General features: G+C 51.7%; 8 protein-coding genes across 8 annotated transcripts; 3 read left to right on the plus strand and 5 right to left on the minus strand.

Annotated features, from left to right (window-relative positions):
• Positions 1 to 330: 330 nt before the first annotated feature.
• On the minus strand, positions 331 to 1,565 carry GT037_002660 (neutral protease 2-like protein; the record flags this gene model as incomplete). Its single annotated transcript, XM_038927707.1, has 2 exons — positions 331 to 1,166; positions 1,322 to 1,565. The coding sequence occupies 2 exons, from the start codon at positions 1,563 to 1,565 to the stop codon at positions 331 to 333; spliced, it is 1,080 nt and encodes a 359-aa protein (XP_038788985.1).
• A 1,390-nt stretch (positions 1,566 to 2,955) lies between these two features.
• On the minus strand, positions 2,956 to 3,515 carry GT037_002661 (uncharacterized protein; the record flags this gene model as incomplete). Its single annotated transcript, XM_038927708.1, has 2 exons — positions 2,956 to 3,061; positions 3,133 to 3,515. 2 exons carry the CDS (start codon positions 3,513 to 3,515, stop codon positions 2,956 to 2,958), a joined length of 489 nt encoding a protein of 162 aa, XP_038788986.1.
• Positions 3,516 to 4,912: 1,397 nt separating this feature from the next.
• On the plus strand, positions 4,913 to 6,605 carry GT037_002662 (uncharacterized protein; the record flags this gene model as incomplete). Its single annotated transcript, XM_038927709.1, has 2 exons — positions 4,913 to 6,169; positions 6,219 to 6,605. The coding sequence occupies 2 exons, from the start codon at positions 4,913 to 4,915 to the stop codon at positions 6,603 to 6,605; spliced, it is 1,644 nt and encodes a 547-aa protein (XP_038788987.1).
• A 563-nt stretch (positions 6,606 to 7,168) lies between these two features.
• On the minus strand, positions 7,169 to 9,211 carry GT037_002663 (uncharacterized protein; the record flags this gene model as incomplete). The annotated part of the gene is made up of 4 exons (XM_038927710.1): positions 7,169 to 8,629; positions 8,820 to 9,051; positions 9,104 to 9,139; positions 9,195 to 9,211. The coding sequence occupies 4 exons, from the start codon at positions 9,209 to 9,211 to the stop codon at positions 7,169 to 7,171; spliced, it is 1,746 nt and encodes a 581-aa protein (XP_038788988.1).
• Positions 9,212 to 9,622: 411 nt separating this feature from the next.
• On the plus strand, positions 9,623 to 10,264 carry GT037_002664 (uncharacterized protein; the record flags this gene model as incomplete). The annotated part of the gene is made up of 2 exons (XM_038927711.1): positions 9,623 to 9,801; positions 9,856 to 10,264. The coding sequence occupies 2 exons, from the start codon at positions 9,623 to 9,625 to the stop codon at positions 10,262 to 10,264; spliced, it is 588 nt and encodes a 195-aa protein (XP_038788989.1).
• Positions 10,265 to 10,585: 321 nt separating this feature from the next.
• GT037_002665 (hypercellular protein) lies at positions 10,586 to 13,590 on the minus strand (the record flags this gene model as incomplete). Its single annotated transcript, XM_038927712.1, has 2 exons — positions 10,586 to 12,487; positions 12,883 to 13,590. 2 exons carry the CDS (start codon positions 13,588 to 13,590, stop codon positions 10,586 to 10,588), a joined length of 2,610 nt encoding a protein of 869 aa, XP_038788990.1.
• Positions 13,591 to 14,511: 921 nt separating this feature from the next.
• GT037_002666 (uncharacterized protein) lies at positions 14,512 to 18,894 on the plus strand (the record flags this gene model as incomplete). The annotated part of the gene is made up of 6 exons (XM_038927713.1): positions 14,512 to 14,638; positions 14,896 to 16,109; positions 16,162 to 16,572; positions 17,110 to 17,238; positions 17,297 to 17,419; positions 18,460 to 18,894. 6 exons carry the CDS (start codon positions 14,512 to 14,514, stop codon positions 18,892 to 18,894), a joined length of 2,439 nt encoding a protein of 812 aa, XP_038788991.1.
• Positions 18,895 to 19,263: 369 nt separating this feature from the next.
• On the minus strand, positions 19,264 to 20,802 carry GT037_002667 (mfs general substrate transporter; the record flags this gene model as incomplete). The annotated part of the gene is made up of 2 exons (XM_038927714.1): positions 19,264 to 20,578; positions 20,639 to 20,802. 2 exons carry the CDS (start codon positions 20,800 to 20,802, stop codon positions 19,264 to 19,266), a joined length of 1,479 nt encoding a protein of 492 aa, XP_038788992.1.
• Positions 20,803 to 21,562: the final 760 nt, after the last annotated feature.

Consider the following 21,562-nt stretch of genomic DNA (forward strand, 5'->3'; position numbering starts at 1 on the left):
TTCAGTCACTTTCACGTTACGAGGATGCGACAGAATTTGGTCAGAACATGACTGAGAGTGTTGTGTCGGCTACGAGGTGTGTGAGGAGCTGGACAGGTACTACGGAAGGCGTATAGCGGGATGAACGCTAAAGACAAGGTATCTTGTCACATACGAACAGCAATCGTGCAAAGAGTATGATGCGGGCAATAGTAATTCAATGCTTTCTCGGATACTACCCTTCTTCAACATCTCAAGCTGTCGTTCATGATCTCAATTCTCTTCGCGAAGACTCCAATATGTTCTTTGACATTACGGGCAGTTTAGACGCACATCTGCAGAATTATTAGCTCATATTATGCGACGGAGCACGAGCTTACAATTAGCAAACAGCGTATACGAATCTGCATTGTTCAGCGCCTGGTCAGTCGAAAGCTTAACCGAAGCATCATATCCATATGCTAAATCCTGCGTGCTTGGGCTGTAAACGCTCGAAGCGTGCGTCGTTTCATGCAAAATCGTAGTTCCTCTATCAAATGTTTTACATCCCGTCGTAATCGGGATGGTGCTAGTGAAGAAGATTGGACAGTACGTGATGGAATTCAGCGTAGGCAAAATGTACGAGACTATGCTTCCCCCCGAGCAGAAGCTGTACTGGTCTGTACAGTACGATGTCGTTCCTGGTGATGAGGTGCCACAGTCCTGTGCAACTGCGCTCATCCGAACAGAGACCTGGTTCCTAACACTTGTTGACGTTGATTTGAAGAAAGTTCCTAGCCTGCTGTCTCCAGCTGCGGCTGCTGTCGCGGCACCAGATGCCAGCTTTTGGCAATTCGATAATGCTGTCCTGAGGTTGGTAAGACGATCACCAGTGCAGCCGGAGTCGACGATAGTACGTTTCGCTAGTGACTCGCGAGCAGCAGCCGCCTGAGTACCATCAACAGAGATGGTGAGTCTATTGGAGTCGTATCTCAAAGCGCCTACAAGCTCGGTGGAGTTGTCATTGGCGTAAGGTAACACGCCGTTGGCGAATACGTCGAAGCTTCCACCGCTGCTCAGGTCGCGAAATGCACCAGTCTCGACGGCAAACTCTCTCTTACCCCCGGACTCCAGCATGAGAAAGTCATCGGCAGATAAGGTACTTGGGTTAAGCTGAATCGTGACACCCTCAAACAACACCCTCGTAGCTAAGTGTTTGTCAGCGACAACCCATTCCGCTAGTATGACAGTGTGAGGACAGCCAACTCTTGAAGAACCGTGGCTTCTATAGAGGTGCGGATGAACGAAGTATTCAATGTGGTCACTCTTGGTTAGGGTAGTGAGAAATGAACTTGCCGCTTACAACCACTGTTAGAGTACAATGTAACCCGCTCAACAGGCAACGTATCGTCCAGAAGGGTCCCGGTGCTGAGAAGATTCAAAGTGGTGTCACCGGTGTTGGTAATGACTACCTTAACCACCGTATTCTCTAAAGCAGTCAGCTGGACATTGAGAGAGTCTTCTGTTTGAAACAAATCGACGGAAGCGGCAATAGTGTATGAAGACAAGGCCAAGAAGGCGATCAGTGGGCTGGCAAAAAGCTTCATATCAGGAGATAGGCCGAGTAAAAGAATCAGATGAATCGATAGAAAGAGTGTGAACTACGATGTCGCATTGAAATACAAAAGGTCTTTATAGCGCAAATCTCACATGTTGTTGAAGAGGCTTATGCATTCCAAATCCTAGGACTTGATCCTACCGATGGAAATCTTACCAGGTAATAGAATGGGAGGCAACAGTGATCTGGCTCTAGTCTCGTAACTTCCACTACTGTGCCTCCTCGTTACATGAGGCGTAGTGGCTCATGAGGTAGAGTCTTACATATCCACGAGTGGTAGAAGAAGAAGAAGAAGACGGCCATCCCACGCTTCGCTCCACACCTAATATATTTTGACTGTTTCTGGCGAATCGGCCGATGCGCATCTAGCATGCGTTCGTGAAAGGTCATGTTTGCGATAAGTGCTAGACTCTCTGGCAGCAGTTTCCGGCAGGTCAAAAGGATACTGGATAAGGAAGTTACATATGCAGCCAGCCTTCGGCCGCATTCCTTTGCGTTGCCCGTTCATCCGGGCGTTTAGCGATGTGGGAGCGGGGACCGAAGCAGGCCCAAAGACTGCATCCTTAACTCTCAGGCAAAGGATGGCCAACTCTACCCTATCAGTTCCTACAGTAGTTGGTCCGGATCTTTGCACTCTTCGTTGGTAAACAAAATATGGGGAAACGGCAACGTTGCAAGAGCTGCGGGGAACAATAGATGCGTTAGCGATGTTCATGCAGAGCGCCGGATACCTACGGCAGCCTCTAACATCTTGTATCAGTGCAAATCTCGAAAAAAGGCCATGTAATTACGTACTACAGCCGCTCGTAGTGAAAAGATGTAAGGTCGCCCAAGAAGAAGCCAAACATATTGAGGCCTTCAATCACATGACGTCAGCGGGGCAGATTGCAGAAGGGCCAACTACTGCGAGGAAACACTTTGTTCCAGAACCAGATCCGATAGATTCAGCGCATGTATAGTCTTCGGTTTGGTGAAAAAGGGACCAGTACATATGTAAGCTTGCCCACTGTCCCGTTACCCACAAACCTGTTCAACCCGATATCGCGCTTTTCATCGATACACTCCGAATCCAGGAAGTAGTTCAGCTTCAGTGGCACATCATACATACCTACATCTACTTCTCATGTACGCATATTGCGACTTTAGTGTTCTTAGACGTGTATATCAGAACTAAGAGCATTCACGATGTTGTTCGGGTAAGGGAGGAGGTATATACCTTAGCACGCACCTTCTATACTCCCCTTCCAGGGTTCTGTTGCCTGCCTTCTACGAAGCACATCGAGGACCAATGTAGAATTTAAGAAAGCCAGATATTGGAATTGAAATGGTGAATTTCAGGAAGATTAAACAGTTAGACTACTTCAATAACAATCTACTCTTTACTCGACAATGGTCACCGCAGTAGGTGTGACATCAAACTCCTGCTCGGGCGCAACAAACTGGTTGTAGATCGCCTCGTGAGAGCCAGTGAAGTTGTATCCAGTTCTGCAGGTCCATCCATCAGTCACATATTCACTTTTTCTTGAGAGCAGCAAGAAGGTACAAAGAAGACTTACGTGTTCAACGGTTCGTAGGGAGCCTTCTCAAAACTCAACAAGATCTGGTCTGGAGAACCACTGGTGTCGCTAGTCCTCTCGCTGAACTTTGCAGAGACGCCGTTGTTGACGCCCTCCAAGATGCGGCAGGGTGCGTACCAGTTGCCCTTGCGGTACCAGCCGTTCTCGTAGCCAGAGCAGTATGCCTTGACACCTAGAATCTCGCCCTCGACGCTCGGTACCGAGATGTTGAAGTCATAGTAGCAGCCACTGCGTGCGCAGCCGGCTGACCACCCCTCGACGTGCCACGTCCAGTTGGAGGGAATCTTCGGTTGCTCGGTTTGGGTGGTGGGGGCTGCGATGGCGCCGGCAGCGAATGCGAGGAGAGTTGTAAAGGAGACCATGTTGACAGGTTTGGTGTGATTGGTCGGCAGGTTGTATATATGTGAGGTTAACGTGTTGTGGTAAGCTTTGTTGGGTCAGAGTCTGGTTTTGTATCAAACAACTCTTCGAGGGTCATCTGCCTCTTATACTAGAATCCAACGGATTGTGCGGAATTTATTTCCATGAACGACATGTCCAAGACCCGAGCGTACCGACTCCTATTGTTCGTCGGATATTTGGCCGCGTAAGGTGTCACTGGTGTATCCAAGCGTGCCACCGAAACGGCCCGCAGGCTGCCGATCTCAGTTGAGGTGCACCCTTTGGTGATCAACCTGCGCCGTTGAACCCTACCAAACGTCATCCCATATACTAGTAGTGGCGCAAATACGAGGCTGGTGCTTGGCTGGTAGGGCTTAACGTCGGAGTAATGACTTGGTGTCTTATTTTTGGAGCTGGTGCCCATTGTATGAAGGAGCTAGTTCCCCGGACAAGACTCGGACCCTCTGCGCTTACGTCATTAATCGTACATCTACATCATGGCGCCTGCTAGAAACATCTTCATATCTTTTCGCACCGCATTGTTCTGTCTGTCACTTGAATCACGAGCTGCATGTTGAGGCGAAACACGATGCGCCTTTTTTCTTATCTCTCCAGGTCGTTTTAGTGCGGCATTCTATGGTCGACTAACTGACTAGGTAGAGTAGTACCTCATTGCGTCTACAGCTGGCAGCGGCTCGGAAGAAGGATGTATCCGGCCGGGGAGACCTTCAGATTTTGATATGCCAAAGACAGTTACATGCTGAAGAAGTACACAAATTCAAGCCCGTGGGTAATCAGTGATTTACGTTGAGGCAGCCTTGATCGGACATGTGCAAGATGCTACTTATCATCCTAAGCAGGCCTTAGAGAGTCGTCGAATCGTCACTGGGACTCCTTCACTAGGACATGCACTCGGCATACGACTATAGTCCTGAGCAAATATACAATCTTGGTTGAGATTCTTCAAACTCTACGAATTGGAAGTGGAATGTGTAAGTCAAGCGGTTCGCTCCATCATCATATTGGCGTTCCCTCATCTTCGAATGCCTTGTTTGAATGCAAGACGCTACGTGCGAAAGCAGTTGCCGTTCCCAAGTTCTATACTTCTAGGAAACACTCTCAAGTTAGACGCCATGCTTTACATTGTTGACAGGCCTTTGAAAACACGACAAGTACCTCTAGGGCACCGTAAGTGTCTTCACTGTGAAGGTGAAGGACGAGAGAAGGGCGCTAACCTGCCTGCGCACAGCCCGTTTGATCAGAGAGAGCAAACGAACTCCCTCACAAGTGTCAACAAAACACCACACGCCACTGTCAAGACTAACTTGCACTCCCTCGATTCCCAGTATCCAGCGCGGCGAACCAACCCTCCCTCATGATGGCCGACCCAGGCATCACCGCCACGTTCTCCGATCTCCCGACTGAGATAAAAGCGACCATCTTTGGCCATCTTCGACGAAACGATCACAAAAAGTCGGCTTGTCTTGTGAGTCGCAGTTGGAGAGATATAATGGCGCCAATCCTCTGGAAACATCTTATACTGAGAGTCGCAACTACCTTACCGGGGGAACTGGCTTGTCTGCTGAATCCAAACAACGGAGTCCTTACCCACGTGTGTTCTGTCGACATCTTTGCAGGACGGGACGGCACGACAGAGTTTGTGATGGATTCCGAATTCGGGGTCGCTTTTCAATTCATCTTTGGCGCCCTCCAAAAGAATTGCCTTTCGACACTCAGATTCTATATTGACATCAGCATGACTACACTGCTCAGAGTCCTTCAACCTCAGCAAGCGCTCAAAACACTTCGGCTTCGAAGCCTGCTTTCCGATGCAAGCCTCTCTAGCGACTTGTGTCTCGCCACGCATAGTCCATGGGTCACGCCTACGTTGCGCAACATCAAGAACCTTCGAGTTGTCATTGATGATAGGGTGCATAACGCGTACGAGAACAGCGCCTATCTTCTCAAGAGTACGCCAAATCTCAAGGAACTGATCTTAGCAGGCCTCTCCATTAGCTCTTCATTACACGACAACCATGGAAAGGATGCCTTTGGAGGGCCAGGACCAGGGCTTCAGACTCTACAGCTGGACTGTCTTCAATTTCATTGTCTGAATCTCAAGAAGTACCCTGCCTCGTTGCTCACAACCATCAATTTCTCCGTTCTTCGTGCGCTTTCTGTCAAGAACTGCCGTAATATTGGTGCCTTTGTTACTGCGCTCGTCTCAGGAGCCTCACAAGTACCGGCTTTGGAAAAGCTAGAGATAATAGCAGATCCGTCTTCGACTCCTCTCAATACGAACATACAAGCGATCGAGACTCTGGTGAAATCCATCTCTTCACTGCAAAGGCTTTGGCTGGACGTCGGCAAAGGGCGTTTGATCGATGTAGCATGTCTGGTTGGTCATGGAAATACGTTGAAGCGTCTTGGTCTAGCAGCTTCATCGAGAACGCAAGGTCCCTACTACTCCGCCCTTGAACTTGATAAGGTGCTGGTACAAGCGCCAAAACTTGTGAGCTTAGCAATCAGTCTTTGTCCGATCGACCTTGGTCATGTTGAACATCTCGGTGCCAAGTTCAAGTTATTCAAGCAAACCAGTAACGACTATGTTCTCAGTGAAGCAGAATTCCTCCTAGTACGTACGCAATCTCCATGCATAAGTCAATTGCTAACAGATGGACCAGATTCGTATTGCGAAACATGCAAACCTCCGATCACTGCGGATTCTCACAGTGCCCAGCATCGATTATGGGATGATTCCGAACCCGAGTATCATGGAGAGGATTGGCCTTCCAGAGGAGCACATCTATACCTCAAAAGTAATGATGCATGCATTTGCTACAGAAGTCTTTCATCTGCTCGCTAGGAATGGATCCAACATTAGAGCTCTAGCTATGTCGCCGGAAGATATGAATTCTGCTAAACGACCTGGCTTCGATGACAACGGGCATTGCTGGCCCCGTTACTTCTACAAACCCGGCACGATTCGTACCATGAGTGGTCAGGAGCACATTGTTGCTGTTCCGACACCTCTGGCTGAGTTTCTGATTTTTGGCCCTATTAACAGGTAACTATGAAAGACATCCCGGCAGATGAGGGATTTGAACGTTCTTCAAGGGGTGCGTTGACTCAGCAAGTACAAGGACAATAGCTTCAGCACCTTCCGGTAGTTCTTGAGAAAGAAGGAAAACTCCCCTATACCTCAGTAATAGCGTAACAGCCATAGTGCTCCAATATATCACAGTTCACCATTAACATAGCCAAACAAACATATAACTCGAGACTTGATAATCTTCATTCATCATCATAGCAGGTATATGCCTTTTTGGCTTCAAGCCTTCCCATACCCCACCCCATACACCTTCTGAGTAAAACCCCCAGGTGTTCCCAAGTTTTTGCCTCCATTTTGACATCAGGCCCTCATATCTACAAATACAAAGACGGTCGCTAGATACGCCGCCAGGAAAATCCAAGTCATACCCACGCCCATAGAGCTGTGGGAAAAGAGACACAAAAGACACGCTCGCAGTGCTGAGAGAAAAAACATAAGACAGAACAAGATGGCTGGAAGAGCTGCGCGATGCCATCAAGGTAACGCCGCTTTGAAGTTTGGATTCACCGGTCCCCCCACCCACTAAGCGGCAGGTTGAGCCCCAAAGTCCGCGCCGCCACGACCCCTTGGGGCACCTCCACGACCACGGTATCCGCCGCCAAAGCCGCGACCACGTCCACGGCCGCGTCCACGACCTCGACCACCACGGAAGCCATCAACGCTACCCTGGCCAAAGGTCTCCATGTTCTTCTGACGCTCTTGGCTCCTGAACTCTTGGCCACGCGTGGCAGCCTCTTCCCTATCCTTGAGTTCGCTCGAAATGTTATCGAAGAAAGAGCTCTTGTCGTACATGGATCCACCAGGGATGACGACCTCTTCTTTTTCTGTGGTTGCGGCCTCGACAGCTGGAACAGCTGGAGCATCACCCATTGGCGAGCCAGAGGCGATGGCTTCCTTGATCAAGTCCTGCTTGTTGAACTTTGCGTTTGCGGACTCAAAATCGAAATCGGTTGTGGGCACCTCCATCTTGGGGTGTTGCGGATGAGCGCCACCCCGTCCTCCTCTTCCGCCTCGACCACGGAACTCGCCTGTTCCTCGCTGACGGGGCTGGTGCTGACGGCTCTGTTGATCGCGCATGCCCTGTACCTGTTGTGCCAGGTTGTTCATGGGATCTGAGACAGGAGGTTGACTTGGTGGTTGACCTTGCGCCTGGCCCTTGTTCTGTAGGTTGAGCTTGGCCATAGCCTCGGCGACAGCCGCAGTTGCTAATTGAGTAGCATTCTGCTGCTGAGCAGCACTGGGCATTTGTACGGGAGCAGCAGAAGTGGCAGCACCTTCTTGGGCATGAGGAGCCGTCTTTGCTGCTCTCGGGCTTGGAATCGGAACAGCGGGGATGATTCGTCCACCCTTGGGTCCGCTAGGCTTACCCTTGGACGGCGGTTGAGTGGTTTGAGGATGGGGTGGTGCCAACGCAGCCGAAACATCGGGCTTTGAGTCGACTGGTGGTGGAGGAGCCTGCTTACCAGCAGCAGCTGGCGTTGGTGTTGAGCCAGATGCCTTCGCGCCGTTCTTTTGTTGTGGCTTGGCTGATGCACCGTCTGCCTCGGCGACCTTTGGTTGCTGTGGCTGACCTGGCTTCTCTTCCTTGCCTGCTTGGGGACCTGACGGGCCCCGTTGACCTTGTGGGGGTTGGTTTTGGTTCAAGCCGGGAGGGCCAATGGGCATGTTAGGCGAGAACGGACCAGGAGGCTGGTGGAAGCCTTGGCCTGGAGGGAACCAGCCTGGAGGCGCACCAAATGGAGGCGGTGGCATGCCAAATGCGCCCGGTGGGCCTCCAGGACCTGGGAAAGGCCCTGGACCGCCAGGGAAACCACCTGGAGGACCGAATCGGTTGCCATATGCACCACCAGGGCCGCCAGGTCCACCGAAGGGAGGGTATCCACCAGGTGGGAATTGACCTGGTTGAGGAAAATTCGGCGGCGGTTGTTGGCGACCGGCAATGTCTTGTGGACTGCCTTCTTGCCGCGACTGGGGTTGTTGTACCTGTGGCGCATGCGTCGCGTCAGCTTTGCTTCTAACAAAATGTGACAGAAACAGATTGTAGGCAAGGATCTCAGAAGGAAGGCAACGGAAAATATCCACACGGTTTTGCGCTCTCGGTGGTTTAAATGATTTACATCCGAAAATTTTACATCATCGAAAAAGAAAAAGAAGGGTGGTGTCATAGACTTACTCCGATGATGGCTGGGTCCTGGGGCATTGCAGGCTGGGCCTTCTCCTTGACAGGCTCTTCAATGCGCAGATCCTTCACATCGCTGCCTCGGAAGACAATCTGCTCGTAAACGACGTCTGATGGCGGGTATTCGTCTTTGCCGCCCTTGCGCCCCTCTGTGCCAAAGGAGCGCACATTATCTAATGAGACTGTGGAGGCTTCTGAGTTGATCTCAACGAGGGTGCCGACATAGCTGCGGGATGTCAGTCGCGTCGCACAATGGACCGACGCGATGTCAAACTCACCGGATGTCGCTCTTTGAGATGAGAGAAATGCGAGATCTACGCGTCCGACGTCAGCTGGAGCTCCAGCTCGAATTGGAGAGCTGCGACTAACCCGATAAACTCGGACATGGCTGTGTAACGTGGGTATCAAAACGGGTATCGAAAGGAATTGAAGCTCAATGAACAAGGAAAGAAGGTGGGAAAGTGGGTGTGAAGAGGTAAAGTGGTGGATGGAGGAGTGAGGGGTGAGAGAAGGTTGGAGAGCTCCGTGGTCGTGGGCTGAAGCTGAGAAACTTGGCGCACGTTTAGCGAGGCGTAGCCTGGAAGCTTGAGCCTCATTCATCCACCTCGGGCTACCTTTACCCCACAGTACCACCAGCAGTGTGTACAAGCCCGATAGGCTGCATCCATGCTTCTCCGTAGCAGATGAACCCACGTGTTTCTAGGCCCTTGAGGTCGTGACCTGTTTGCTCTCTCTAGAGGTTTCTATACTTGGACCAGGCTTCTTTGTTTGGGCTTCTGGTTGCCCTCTTCCTCGCCATGAGCGTTACCAGTACTACCGAGGACGGCCTAAACGACATCTACGAGGCCCTAGATCGCTACAACTGGGACGATGACATCGAGTTCCAAGCCGGTCTGCAAGCCATCATTGGCAGCAACAGTACTCCAGAGCAGACGACGGAGCTAGCATTGCGCGCGCGATGCTTTTACTATGCGAGGTGCGCCACCATGTCACCTATACAATCATAGACAGTATGCTAACAAATCTCCAGGAAATACAACAAGAACATAGACTTCAACGCCTACAAAGCTTACCGCAATGCGCGTAACCGACCTCCTCCAACCCCGCCAACACCCCACAACGTCCTCGCCTCCTCGGTCGTCGACGAAATGCTCCCACCCGGCACCGCTACACCCAATGCGTCCACAACCAGTCTGCCTATGAGCACAACTAGCGAGCTGCCTCCAAGCACCGAGGCAAGTGGTATAATGCCACCGCCGACAACCACAAGCGAACCACCCGCGCCATACCCAACGTCATTTGCGCACATCGTCGAGTTGATCACGAGTGGGAAACCGGTGCCGGGCATCAAAGAGATTCCCCCTACCGTGTTGGAGGGACAGGGTACGCAGCCGAGTAAGCCCAAGAGAAAAAAGCCATGGGAGAAGGATGAAGCTTGACATGTTTTGGAGGGTGGCGTAAGACGCATAAACAATACCCATGTTAGAACCGGTTGCAAGGCATATCACATGATTGGCCATCCAAGATATGACAATATGATGCATACAATTCCAATACAGCCTATACACGCTATGCTATCTGCGCACATCCAATTCCGACATACAAGATTTTCCCATCCATCCCGAATCCGATCCCAAAACAGCAACTGGGGTATATAGCAGAACCAACCTCCCAACCATACGCCCAAGTATACACAAGAAATCCTTCCCAAAATACAGCATCTTCCACCCCTGTGCTGTCAAGCGAATCGAAACAGATTGCTACAAGACAGCCTCAAGAATCTTATCCTTGAGACTCTTGACCTCCTCTTCCTTCTCCCACAATCTGCGCTGTGCGTCGAGGAACTTGGTCTTCCACGCCGCTGGCGTCTCGTTCCTTTCCAACTCATCACTTCCTCTTGAACTCTCTCCTACAGCTTCACCAATCTCCTCACTTGAACTGCTTACCTCAAGGCCCTTGACAACCCACTCCCCCACCAAACCCCCAAAATTCACCCCGAAGAAAACATCAAATGTCTCTTTAATCCTTGTCCCATCGCGCGGACTCTCCCCCTCTTCATCTTCGTCATCAACAGGTGACTCGTACCCATCTCCGCCAATACGGAAGCGTATACATTCTACACGCCGCACGCCTCCTGTCGGTCCGCCAATCCCCACACCAACCGCAGTAGTAAGCCCTAGACAACTCGCTATAGCTACACCGAGAGCAGAATCGGACATGACCTTGCTGTTCGCGGGAGAAGTCGAGGAAGAATGGCCAGATGCGGGTTTTGAGTAGAGCGGTTGTAAGATGGCTGTAGCCAGTGTTTTGGCTTCGTTGCCCCTCAACCGTTTGCGGCGGTTGGTTAGTGGAGCGCGGATCAGCTCTGCGGCTAGGGCGCGGTTGATCGTTTCGGGCGCAATAGCCGGCAGTGGGGATGTGGCGGTTGAAATGTCTGCTGGAGAAGTCTGCGAGCGCGTTGGTGGTGGCGGTCTTGTCTGCGCCGGTGTTTCCGAAGGCGTAAGTGCTCCGTGGTATGTCTGGTGCGTCGGTCTATCGGGTTGTTTTTGATACATACTCTGTTGCTCATATTGGTGATGGGCAGGTGAGACTTGGGTTGAAGCAGCGCTTATGGGTGAGGGGCCTAGATTCGTGCCCGGGGAGGAGTTTTCCTCGCCGTTTACGAGGACGGTTGGAGTGACGAGGCGTACAACAGGGTTTCCGACGTTTGGTGGGACTTGCAGACTTAGGCGTTGTTTCTGGGGCATGCCGCCTGTGAATTGGCCCTCCATTTTGGAGGGCGAGATGGCGGATGCGGGGGTTGGGGGGAAGCGGAAGGAGTTCTCAGGAGCTGGGGGGTCGGATTGGGCGCGCTCAACAATGGGGGTTAGATTGCCTGGTGTGCGGTCGATGGGTGGTCCTTCTTTCGTTTTGGGGTTGGCTGGGAAGGTAGTGTAAGGTCCGTCTCTTATTGAACGGTTTTGTGGAGGTCGACCGCGTAGCTTGCCAGTGGACGAGGTGTTGCTGGCTGACCATGCCGACGACACAGCAGGACCGTGACGTCGACGAGAGCGCGACCTCGCACTGGACGGGGTGACAGCAGACTGGGGGTCATCGAAGAACGGATATGCAGACTGTGGAGTTACGGCGGACAGTGGGTGAGGGGTCTGAGGGGTGTCCTGCGTGTTCAGTCGCCACCGTATATGCTGTCCAGACATTGGAGAATCTGAATATGGAGTCAGATTACTTTGACCTAGACGACTTGGTGCTGAAGCTGCTGTCAAAGCTGAAGAAGGCGTGACGGCTGAGACTGAAGTCCATGGATCTTGAGGTGTGAGAAAGCCTCCGTGGATGTTGTTGGGATGGGCGCTTGTAGGATACGCTGATTGGGGCTGCAGCACGTTGCCAAACGGTATTGACGTGTCCAACTGTGGGCGCTTACGGGCCGGTGTGCCTTCATCGAAATCAATATCGTCATCCCCATCTTCGGCTTTCCGTCGTCCGCGCTTGGGTTTGAACTTGGGATCGAGAGCCCGGATAGCCAGGTCTTCCTCCAGAGGAACCCCATCACGACCTTCACTCGGAAATGGGTTGTGGGGATGGGGTATTTGCAAAAAGTAGGGGTGTTGCTTGCCCAGCAGGTACTCAAAGAAGGCGTCGATGTGCATGGCGCGCATCCATCGCTGTTGATAGTCAGCAGAGCTCAGGAGGACTGAGTTGTCAAGTGGTATCGCGAATTCAAGATGGCTAGGTCGCGACAAGAAATTCTGCGCACTCCTCTGCCTTGCAGAAACCAGAACTGCGACCCAGTCGAGAAGTACAATTCATTTCAGGTACGTCAGTCCTGTAAGTGGCTCGGCTCACATACTGCGCCGGATACCAACTACATGGTCTCGATCACAATGAGGCGTTGGAGGCTGATATCGACTGCGCCGCACGATCCGGATGACATGCATGAACACAGTGTTGGAACCAATGACGCCAAAAGACAAAAAGACTGAAGAACCAATGTATTGGTATGAAAACGACCCGGCGATTGCCGGCCACAAGGAAGGACAGTGAATTGAAGAGCTCTTACCTTTAGCCTGACGGAGTACTGCTGCACCTTCTGCGTGCTTTGCCCCTCGTCTGTGTTTGGCGGCTTGACTCCCAGATCCAGGGCCAGCTGTGTCCATGTTTTGATTTCTTTGGCGTCAAACTTGCGTATCAGCTCGAAGAGGGTCCATGTGCTGAAGGCGTTTCCGTCGCTCTTTGGCGGCGTGCGAAACAGCTTGACGAGTTCGCTCGTGTCGATGGTGGTGGGGAAGTTGGGGTTGCAGTAGAGGATAAAGGTCGCGTAGGCATGGTCGATGGTGTCGTCGGACACGTCGCGCGATGGAGTGTCGCGGTCGGCGGGCTCGAAGTGCGAGGTCACCTGGCGCGGCTGGCTGGTGGGGGAGGTTTGGGCGAAGCGCGGCGAGGCATTCGCAGACGCTGGGGGAGTCTGGGAGCTGCGCATGTCGCCATAGAAGCCGTGGCCGAGGTGACTGGCATTGTCGGGCTGAAGTAGATGACTGGACTGGGCCTGATGGGGGACCGCCGACATGGGCGTGTGCACATTGCGGCTGGCACCTGTGCTCTGCTCCAGTCCCGGATCGATTGCTGGTACACGGCCGCCGCCTGGGTGCCGAAAAGGCGAGTAGGCCGGCCCGCTGCCAGGCCCGGGGTGTTCGTAGTGTTGGTGGGCGTTGGCTGTCAGGTGCAGACTGTGCTCCGTCTCTGCCTCGTCGCCAAAGTCGACCTGCATGGTTCTCCACGGTGTGTCGCGCTCTGCTGCTTCCTCGGCCCGTCAGCTTGCCATGAGAGCCTGGGGATGAATCGCGACCGCGCTAACACCAATAGCAGGCCATGGATATAGCCCGTAGAGAGTGATCAACGCCCAAGGTTTGCTTCTTCAGCCCCCCAGCGGGATGTCGCGGGCAGCGGCTGCTGTCGCAACGGGGCCTGCGAGTCCAGCGCGAACAGGTCCAACGATAGGATGCGATGCGCCCAGCGCCGTCGCGAGATGTTTCCCGTCGCGAGGTGTTTCTCGTCGCGAGAGGGCGATTACGTCGTTTGCCGTGGCAGCGCGCTATGAGGTCGCGTCGTCGAGGGTCCAGCGGGTGGTAATTTGCGGTCCTTCAGGTGTTATGGCGGGTCGTGCCTGCCTGCTTCGGGGCATTTTGGTCAGTTATGACAGCTGAGCGGGTACCCCAGCATCGTCGCTTCTATTTTTGGATCCTCCAAACGCACCACCTCTGACTGCACCCCATGTCGCTGCACCATCATCACCCCTACTGTCCCTCTTCTGCACGCTGACTGGCTGCCTATTTACACTCTGCCATGAACATGCGACAAATGTGCATCGAGTGGCAAGCACCCCAAGCCTCTCTAGGACTACCTACTACCCTAACCGGCATGCGCCGGCCAAACCTCGCTCTGGGCGTATTGCCACTACCTACGACTACAACGCTATCTGGGGCCGATAGTCGTTTTGACACGATAAAGAGTCTAAAAAAGCATCATGATGCGAGGAAGAGGCAAGGTACGGTATATGCATAGCGCTTCCATCCCAAGCTAGGAAGCGCCCAGTATCTAGTCTTCAGCTACTCCAAATCGAATGTCATTAACATGTCACTAACATACGATCGAAATTTCGTATCAACACTCCAGCCGACGACAGAGAGTAATGACGCGTATCAACGCCATCTCGACTTCCCAACTGAGGTTCCACTACACCCTTCTGTTTCTCAAGACTACCTTGGTAAAATCTATCACGATGGCATGCGCTGATCTTTCCTTCATCAAGCTGAAAAGTAAATCACAACAGGTACCTCAAAGGTGCCGTATGCTCACTCTCGCCTCGGCTCGCTGGGCTTTCTACCTCTCCTGTTCCGGGTGAGTCTAAAAAAATGAGCTTGTTCCCAGGTGACGTCCAGCACTGAAGTCACAGGGTTCGCAAAGCTGCTTGATCTTGGTGGTACGCAAACGGTAACAAAGATGGCGCAATCAGGAAGAATCTGCTTATTATATGATCTGCAACGCCTTCTCAACTGATCAATTCGGCATTCAGAAGCTATGAGCACCTTCGCTGATCTGCCAACCGAGATGGTTCAAAACGTGTTCGAATTCGTACGCCAGAGGCCCGACCAACGCGCCGTCTGTCTGGTTAGTCGCTTATGGAGAAAGAACATGGCACCTGTGATGTGGAAAAAGCTCGAAACCAACTTGACATCGCCTGGTAGCGGCTCTTTGAAAACGTTACTGGAACCGAATTCCAATATCTTGCCCCACGTACGAGAACTGAAGATATGCAGCCTGACGTTTGTGCATGACATGGAAGATCGTCTGAGGCTGTTAATAGCAGCGCTTCCACGCGACAAACTTCGTGCGATTCACTGCACCTACTACATCGGGGACTTGACCTTCCAGCAGTTGTTGCTTTCGCAACGCAAACTCGAAAGCATCCAAGTCGCTACTGCGTTTACGCATCTGAGCCAGGAAGGCGACCCTTACTTTCTGTCTTACGACTATCACTCATGGACAGCCTCCATGATGTCCGAAGTGAAGCAGATACAATTTGATCACAGTGTGGAGGAGGATGGACAACCCGAGAAGACCTTCAGAATCTTGCGAGCAGCCTTCGATGCATGTCCAAAACTAGAAGACCTCATATTCATCGACTCAAGGACGTTCCCAGACTCATTACAGGATATACTCTCCTACGCAATTGGAGGTCAACTATTCTTCCAACTCACATCTGTCACCTTCGAATCGTTGAATCTCGTGCCACACGGTTCACAGCCATTCTGTCACAACTTTAACGTCACGAAGTTGCAGAAGATGAATATCATGTCATGCGAAAATGTTATTCAATTCCTGGACAGCCTGACCAAGTCGTACTCTGGAACGTCTGGGGCGCTGAAGGTGCTATCAATGCAGCTGCTAGAAGATGATCCTACGCCAGTGGAAACTATCAGCTCCGTTGAGGGATTCCTCAAAGCCTGTCCCAAACTCAAGGACCTCTCTCTAGAACTTGCCACATGCCCCCTTGTAGGCAAAGACTTTCTCTTGTCTCACGCGGACACACTGCGTTCGCTTGTCGTTAGCACCTTGGGGCCTGAGCAGCGCGTATACTCAAAACAGGGTCTAGGTAGCATCTTAAAGGCCTGCAAGAGGCTTAGATGTCTTGCGATCAACTTTCCGCGGATCAGGCTGGGGTCTGTCACCAAGCCAGGTCGAGATCTGCACTTCAATGAAAGTGAAGAGGGCTCCGAGGGCCTTCTGGTGCGTAATCCAAGTCTGACTGTTTCTTGGTCCCTGCTAATTGGCATCGCAGGCTCTGATTTCGCGATACTCTTCGCTCCACACTCTTGGAATGCTCAACTTGCCTGAGCTCACATTCGACTACTACGCGAACGACCACCGAACTCTCGCAATGGCGTCCGATCAAGTCATCCTTCAGTCCTACAATTCAGCCATGCAGAGCTTTGCCAACCAAGTCTTTCGCTACATGGCGCAGCACGGCACATCTCTAAACGTCTTTCACGTCGAAGCTGAGAGTATGTCTGGAAATCCAGCAGACACGACCGTTGTTCCATTATTTCACAGGTGGCGTGATTTCACTTACATCGGCGGACATATCCAAGGCGGATCTGGCATTCATGTAGCAGTGCACGTGCCATTGAAAGCTGCGTACAGAGAGTTTCCCGATAACTTCATCATACAGAACTTTGCCAGAAGATCATATGTCTAGAAGTGTCGATCTTCTGCATTTGGTGGCGTTGCCAAGGACTATGCTGGGCTACTAGTGCCATAGCGTAAGAGTTCTGCTTGACGTGTATGGATATGATAGAGTCAGGAAACAAAGATGCAAGAAGAGACAATCCAGCCTTTGCACTGACCATACTGTCCATACCCTCTTTGAACTTCGTCCACTCTCAAATGTCATGTTTGTCCAACAACGGGCCAGAGGAAACTCTAAATTGGCCAGCAGTAGAAGACATTCGAGCCGCATCAGATGCTTTTGAAAATCTACTGTAGGGGTATATGGTGTATCCTACGTCGCAAATCTACCAGATCACTATGTATACGATTGGCGAGAACTTGAAGTTGTTGGACAGATGTCCTAAGAAGACTTCTCCGTACGATTGTTGCTGCCTGACGACGCGCAAGTAGCATAGCGCGGTGAATGACCCTTTTCGTGTCTGTAAGTCCTGGCGAAAGGTAAACACTGCACCAACCATGCTCCCTTACTCTCACTTGACTCTCACTCCACTCACTGCAGATTTTCTCTTCTCGACAAGAGCAGCAAGCTCCCCATCGACACTGCACCTGCCTATTCCCACACCCATCGATGGCGCCTACTACGTTCTCCGATCTGCCACCTGAGATGGTCAGGAATGTGTTCGCTTTCGTAAGTCTGGTCATATAGTGGCTCCCGATATAGCAGGCATGCTAAACCGATCATCTAGGTGCGACAGAAACCTGACCAAGGCGCGATCTGCCTTGTCAGTCGCGCATGGAAAGACCATATGGCACCCATGATGTGGGAGGACTTTGAGACCGACTTGGACACCGTATCCCCTCAATCTATGGTAACATTGCTACATCCGCGCTCAGGCATCTTGAGTCACGTTCGTTACTTAACTATCCATGGAACAAAAAAGGGAGAAGATCGGTTGAAATTAGTCGTTGCAGCAATTCCTCGAGATAGGATTCGTGGTTTCTACACATTTATCAACCTGGACACGTTGACATGGTACCTTCTACTACTGTCTCAACGCAACATCCAATGGATGTGGGATTCTCCGTGGTCCACTAGTCTTGACTGTCTCGGATCGTCTGACCTCGATTCTGGAGAACACCACAAATCGATGGGTTCACTATTGCCTGAGGTTTCATTCATCACGTTGGATATCCAGGCAAAAGAAGCCTCGATTGAGCGCGTGTTCAACGGCATTGAGTCCGTCTCTCGCTATTGTCCGAAGATAAAAGATCTTGCGTTGATCGATAGAGGCGTCGGTCCAGTATCAGGAAATTCTGAGACTTCTTTGTCTGCGCTGTTCAATTACCGAAAAGAAGCTTCACTGTTCTCTAACCTTACAGAACTACACCTCTCTCACCTGAACATTGCAATGCCAGGAGAACAAACGCTTTGTAAGAACTTCAATTTATCGAAGCTACGGAGTCTTCAGATAAGAGAGTGCGACTACCTCATTCCTTTCTTAGAGGGCTTATCTTCATTCTATATCGACTGTACCGGTCAATTGGACGGGCTCATAATCCTCCTTCCTGAAATCCTAGATCAGCCATTGGAAACCATTCAAGCTATGGGAAGACTGCTCAAGAATTGCCCCAAACTCCAGAGTCTCAATATGGATTTCAGAAGGCACGGGCCCATTGCCAAAAATTGCATCTTGGCTCACTGTCAAACGCTCATCTCGCTTCAGATAACCTTTGGAAGGGACGAATGGGGAGACACCTTTTCTGAATACATGACATCCATCTTGGAAGCTTGTACCAAATTGGAAAGGCTGGCGATCGACATGCCTACTTTGGATGCGCATGCACATGATATTCCGGGTTTCAAAGCTGGTAGTTCTTTTCCTGCGGATTTTGCGGATATGTTGGCAAGTTTCCATTCGCCCTCTTGACCACTCCGCCGCTAACAGATTTCCAGACTGTGATCTCCAAAACTACGACTATACGGGCTTTCCGAATTTTCACAGTAACTAAGCACGACTTCTGGGATGCCACCGATGACGGAAATCTACTCCCAATGCGGCATACGACTCTCCTTCAGGTACTGATGCAGAACCTTGCCAACCAGATTATGCGATTCATGGTTAAGCAAGGATCTAACCTGAAGATTCTTAGCTTCAAACCTGCTGAAGTGGACGAGGAACTCCCAGGTCAAAAGCTGATCAGGGATGGAAATGGCCATCGGTGGCCGGAGTATCATTACTGCCGTGGTCATGCGACCGACATTACAGGCACAAGTGTCGTGATTGCGCATCCTTTGAGAAACATAGCACTGGAGTTCCCAGGTTATGCAGAGTTCCTCGACTGAATGTGATGCTGTTCACAGCATCATGTCAGATTGGAGCTACGGGAAGACACTGGAACTGCGAGATGGATACCAGGATAAAATTGTCTTTAGTGGCCTCTTACCTATACCTTTCTGATGACTTTCGAGTTTACGAATCTCCAAGTAGTGTTCCAGACTCACATTTTGTGATGGCCACTGCGCATCTAAAACTACTCAAGCAAGTTCACATGGGAATTTCTTTGCGTATCATGAATCAATTGAATAATTGAGGAAATAGTATTTCAACTCGATGCGCACGACGCGACGCTATGCTAAACTGACAACAAAAGGGTATAGTGCTTTTATGCAATCAAACAGCCGTTACTCATTACCTCTCCGAATCCTCTCCGATCAAGCCTTTTGAGACTCGATCTCCTTTGCTTCCCGCTTCTTCCGCCACACGGGGCCCATCTTAATCTCCAACAACATGAGCGGCAGCAGCAAACAACAGATGCCGCCCCAGAAAGTATAGGTCCAGCCATCGCCCCACGCCGCTGCCTGGCGATCAATGATAGACACCAAGATGGCAGCCAGCGAGCAGCGCACAAGATTCGTACACGCCGTAGCGCCCGAGCTGCGCGACTGCAGAATGTCGATGTTCAGCGTCATGGTCGTGTTGAGGATGCCGATTGACGTCCAACCGAGCATGACGCCGAGAATAAGCGGCACGGCGATATGAGCCTTAGCCTGGATCGTCCAACCCCAACCTATGACGCAGACGATGAAGAGGCTCAGGTAGAAGGGCATGATGCGCAGCCTCGCATGTTCAATCGTGAACTTGTCACCACACCGCTCTTTCATACTCGCGTACTGCCAATCGAGCATCTTGCCCGTCATGGTAGAACCCAGAATCATACCAGCGCCAACAGGCAGATAGCAAAGTCCCAACACCGTCTCCGATAAGTCCGGGTAAATCCTTGCAAAGGCCGAAGAAATGGTGGCGGTGATAGTGTAATTGACAGCGTAGACGAGGCCGGTAAACGTGAGCAACACAATGACATCAGGGTAACTGAAGAGCACGAATGGGTTGACGCTATGCTTGGGCTTAGCGCGAGAATCGGGGTCAAAAGCTTCTTTCGTTGCTTTTTGGCCTACAATGGGTAGGATAGCGCGTTGCAAGCGAGGCACAGGGATACTGCCATTGCCGGCAATGGAGCGCAGGGTTTCGGGCAGAAAGAGGGCGATGCAGAGGAGGCAGACTGCGACCATGATGACAATGGACCAGAAGATGGATCGCCACCCCAATCCCTGCGATAACGCGCCTCCGATGGCCGGGGCGATGCAAGGCGCAAGCATGGGACCGAGGTTGAACATGCCAAAGTATCCTCCTCTTTCTCGCGAAGTGGAAATGTCGCCTATGACACCTGCGCCTAAGGCGATGGTGGACGCGCTACCTCCGGACTGGAAACAGCGCAGGAAGAGGAGCAACCAGAAGTGATTCGTGGGACAGAGGGCTAGCCCGATGCTCGATGCGACGAGGATGCCGAGACACACCAGGTAGACGAGGCGGCGGCCGAAACGGTCACTGATGGGTCCCCACAGCATAGGGCTGATGCCCTGGAATACCAGGTACACGGTAACGGTTTGGTTGATGTCTTCTATTGATTTTCCAAAGGCGCGGGCAAGTGTTGGTATGGCTGGGAAGTAGATGTTTGCTGGGAGAGGGCTATGGTTATGTTAGACATGACCTCATATGACCTTGGGAATGGAAAGAGAAGAAGCGTACCTATAGAACCCCGCCAAAGCCACCATGGCTACGATGAGCCATTTCTCTTTGCTCGTATATATACTGTATGGTACTTCGACTTCACCTTCTACCGGTAGCTCAGGTGCTATAGCAGCCTCATCTACCGGTATGGGTTCCTGCTTGTCATCCATAGCAGCAGCCATGACCAAAGACTTGGATTCCAAATAGACGATAGACGAGATGAAGGAGAGCGAAGAGCGACAGCCTCATGCAAGGCTACGCCGCAGCGCCCAACGTCCATGATAAACAAGTCTGCTCTTCCCGAAGACGCTACAATCACCGTCGGAGTATCAAGCACCGCACGCTGTGTGGTTGGACGCTGCCCACCCATTTCGGTCAAGATGATGGGGATAGACCGGCAGACCGGCGAGAAGTCGGCAAGCGCGTCTATAATCAGGCCATTGCGCAGCGAGCATGCAGCCGAGAGACATGCATGCCACACGCCCACATCCCACACTTCCGTCATGTCGGAGTTTGGTCCTCGAGGCCTGTGGGCGCTACGGTGCAAGACGCGGTTATTAAACGGCTAACATGACGGTTGTCGGCTTAGCAGAGAACGAGGTGGGCGAGATCGTCGTGGGCCGCCGTCGATTTTACGTTCGGTGCCGACGGGTGCGCGCCTAAGCCCAGCGCGGGCAATCAAAGCCGTGTACCACAAGGTAAGGGTAAAAAGAGGGCACGTTTTAAGGGAAGAAAAAAAAATTCTCTCCCCACGATAACACGCACACTACTACGCCACTTGATGATGGAGTCATAACTACGATACTGTGGGTGGAGCAAATGATTCAGGTATATAGGCCGGAATTTCCTTCAGTTGAGGAAAAGACGCCGCACCGGGGGACTAGATTCGTTATCACACGACCGATCAGTTTGGACGACGCCCGTTCCAATATTTCGCACTGC

This window comes from Alternaria burnsii, assembly GCF_013036055.1.
Source record: "Alternaria burnsii strain CBS107.38 chromosome Unknown 746, whole genome shotgun sequence".
Taxonomy (NCBI): Eukaryota; Fungi; Ascomycota; class Dothideomycetes; order Pleosporales; family Pleosporaceae; genus Alternaria; species Alternaria burnsii.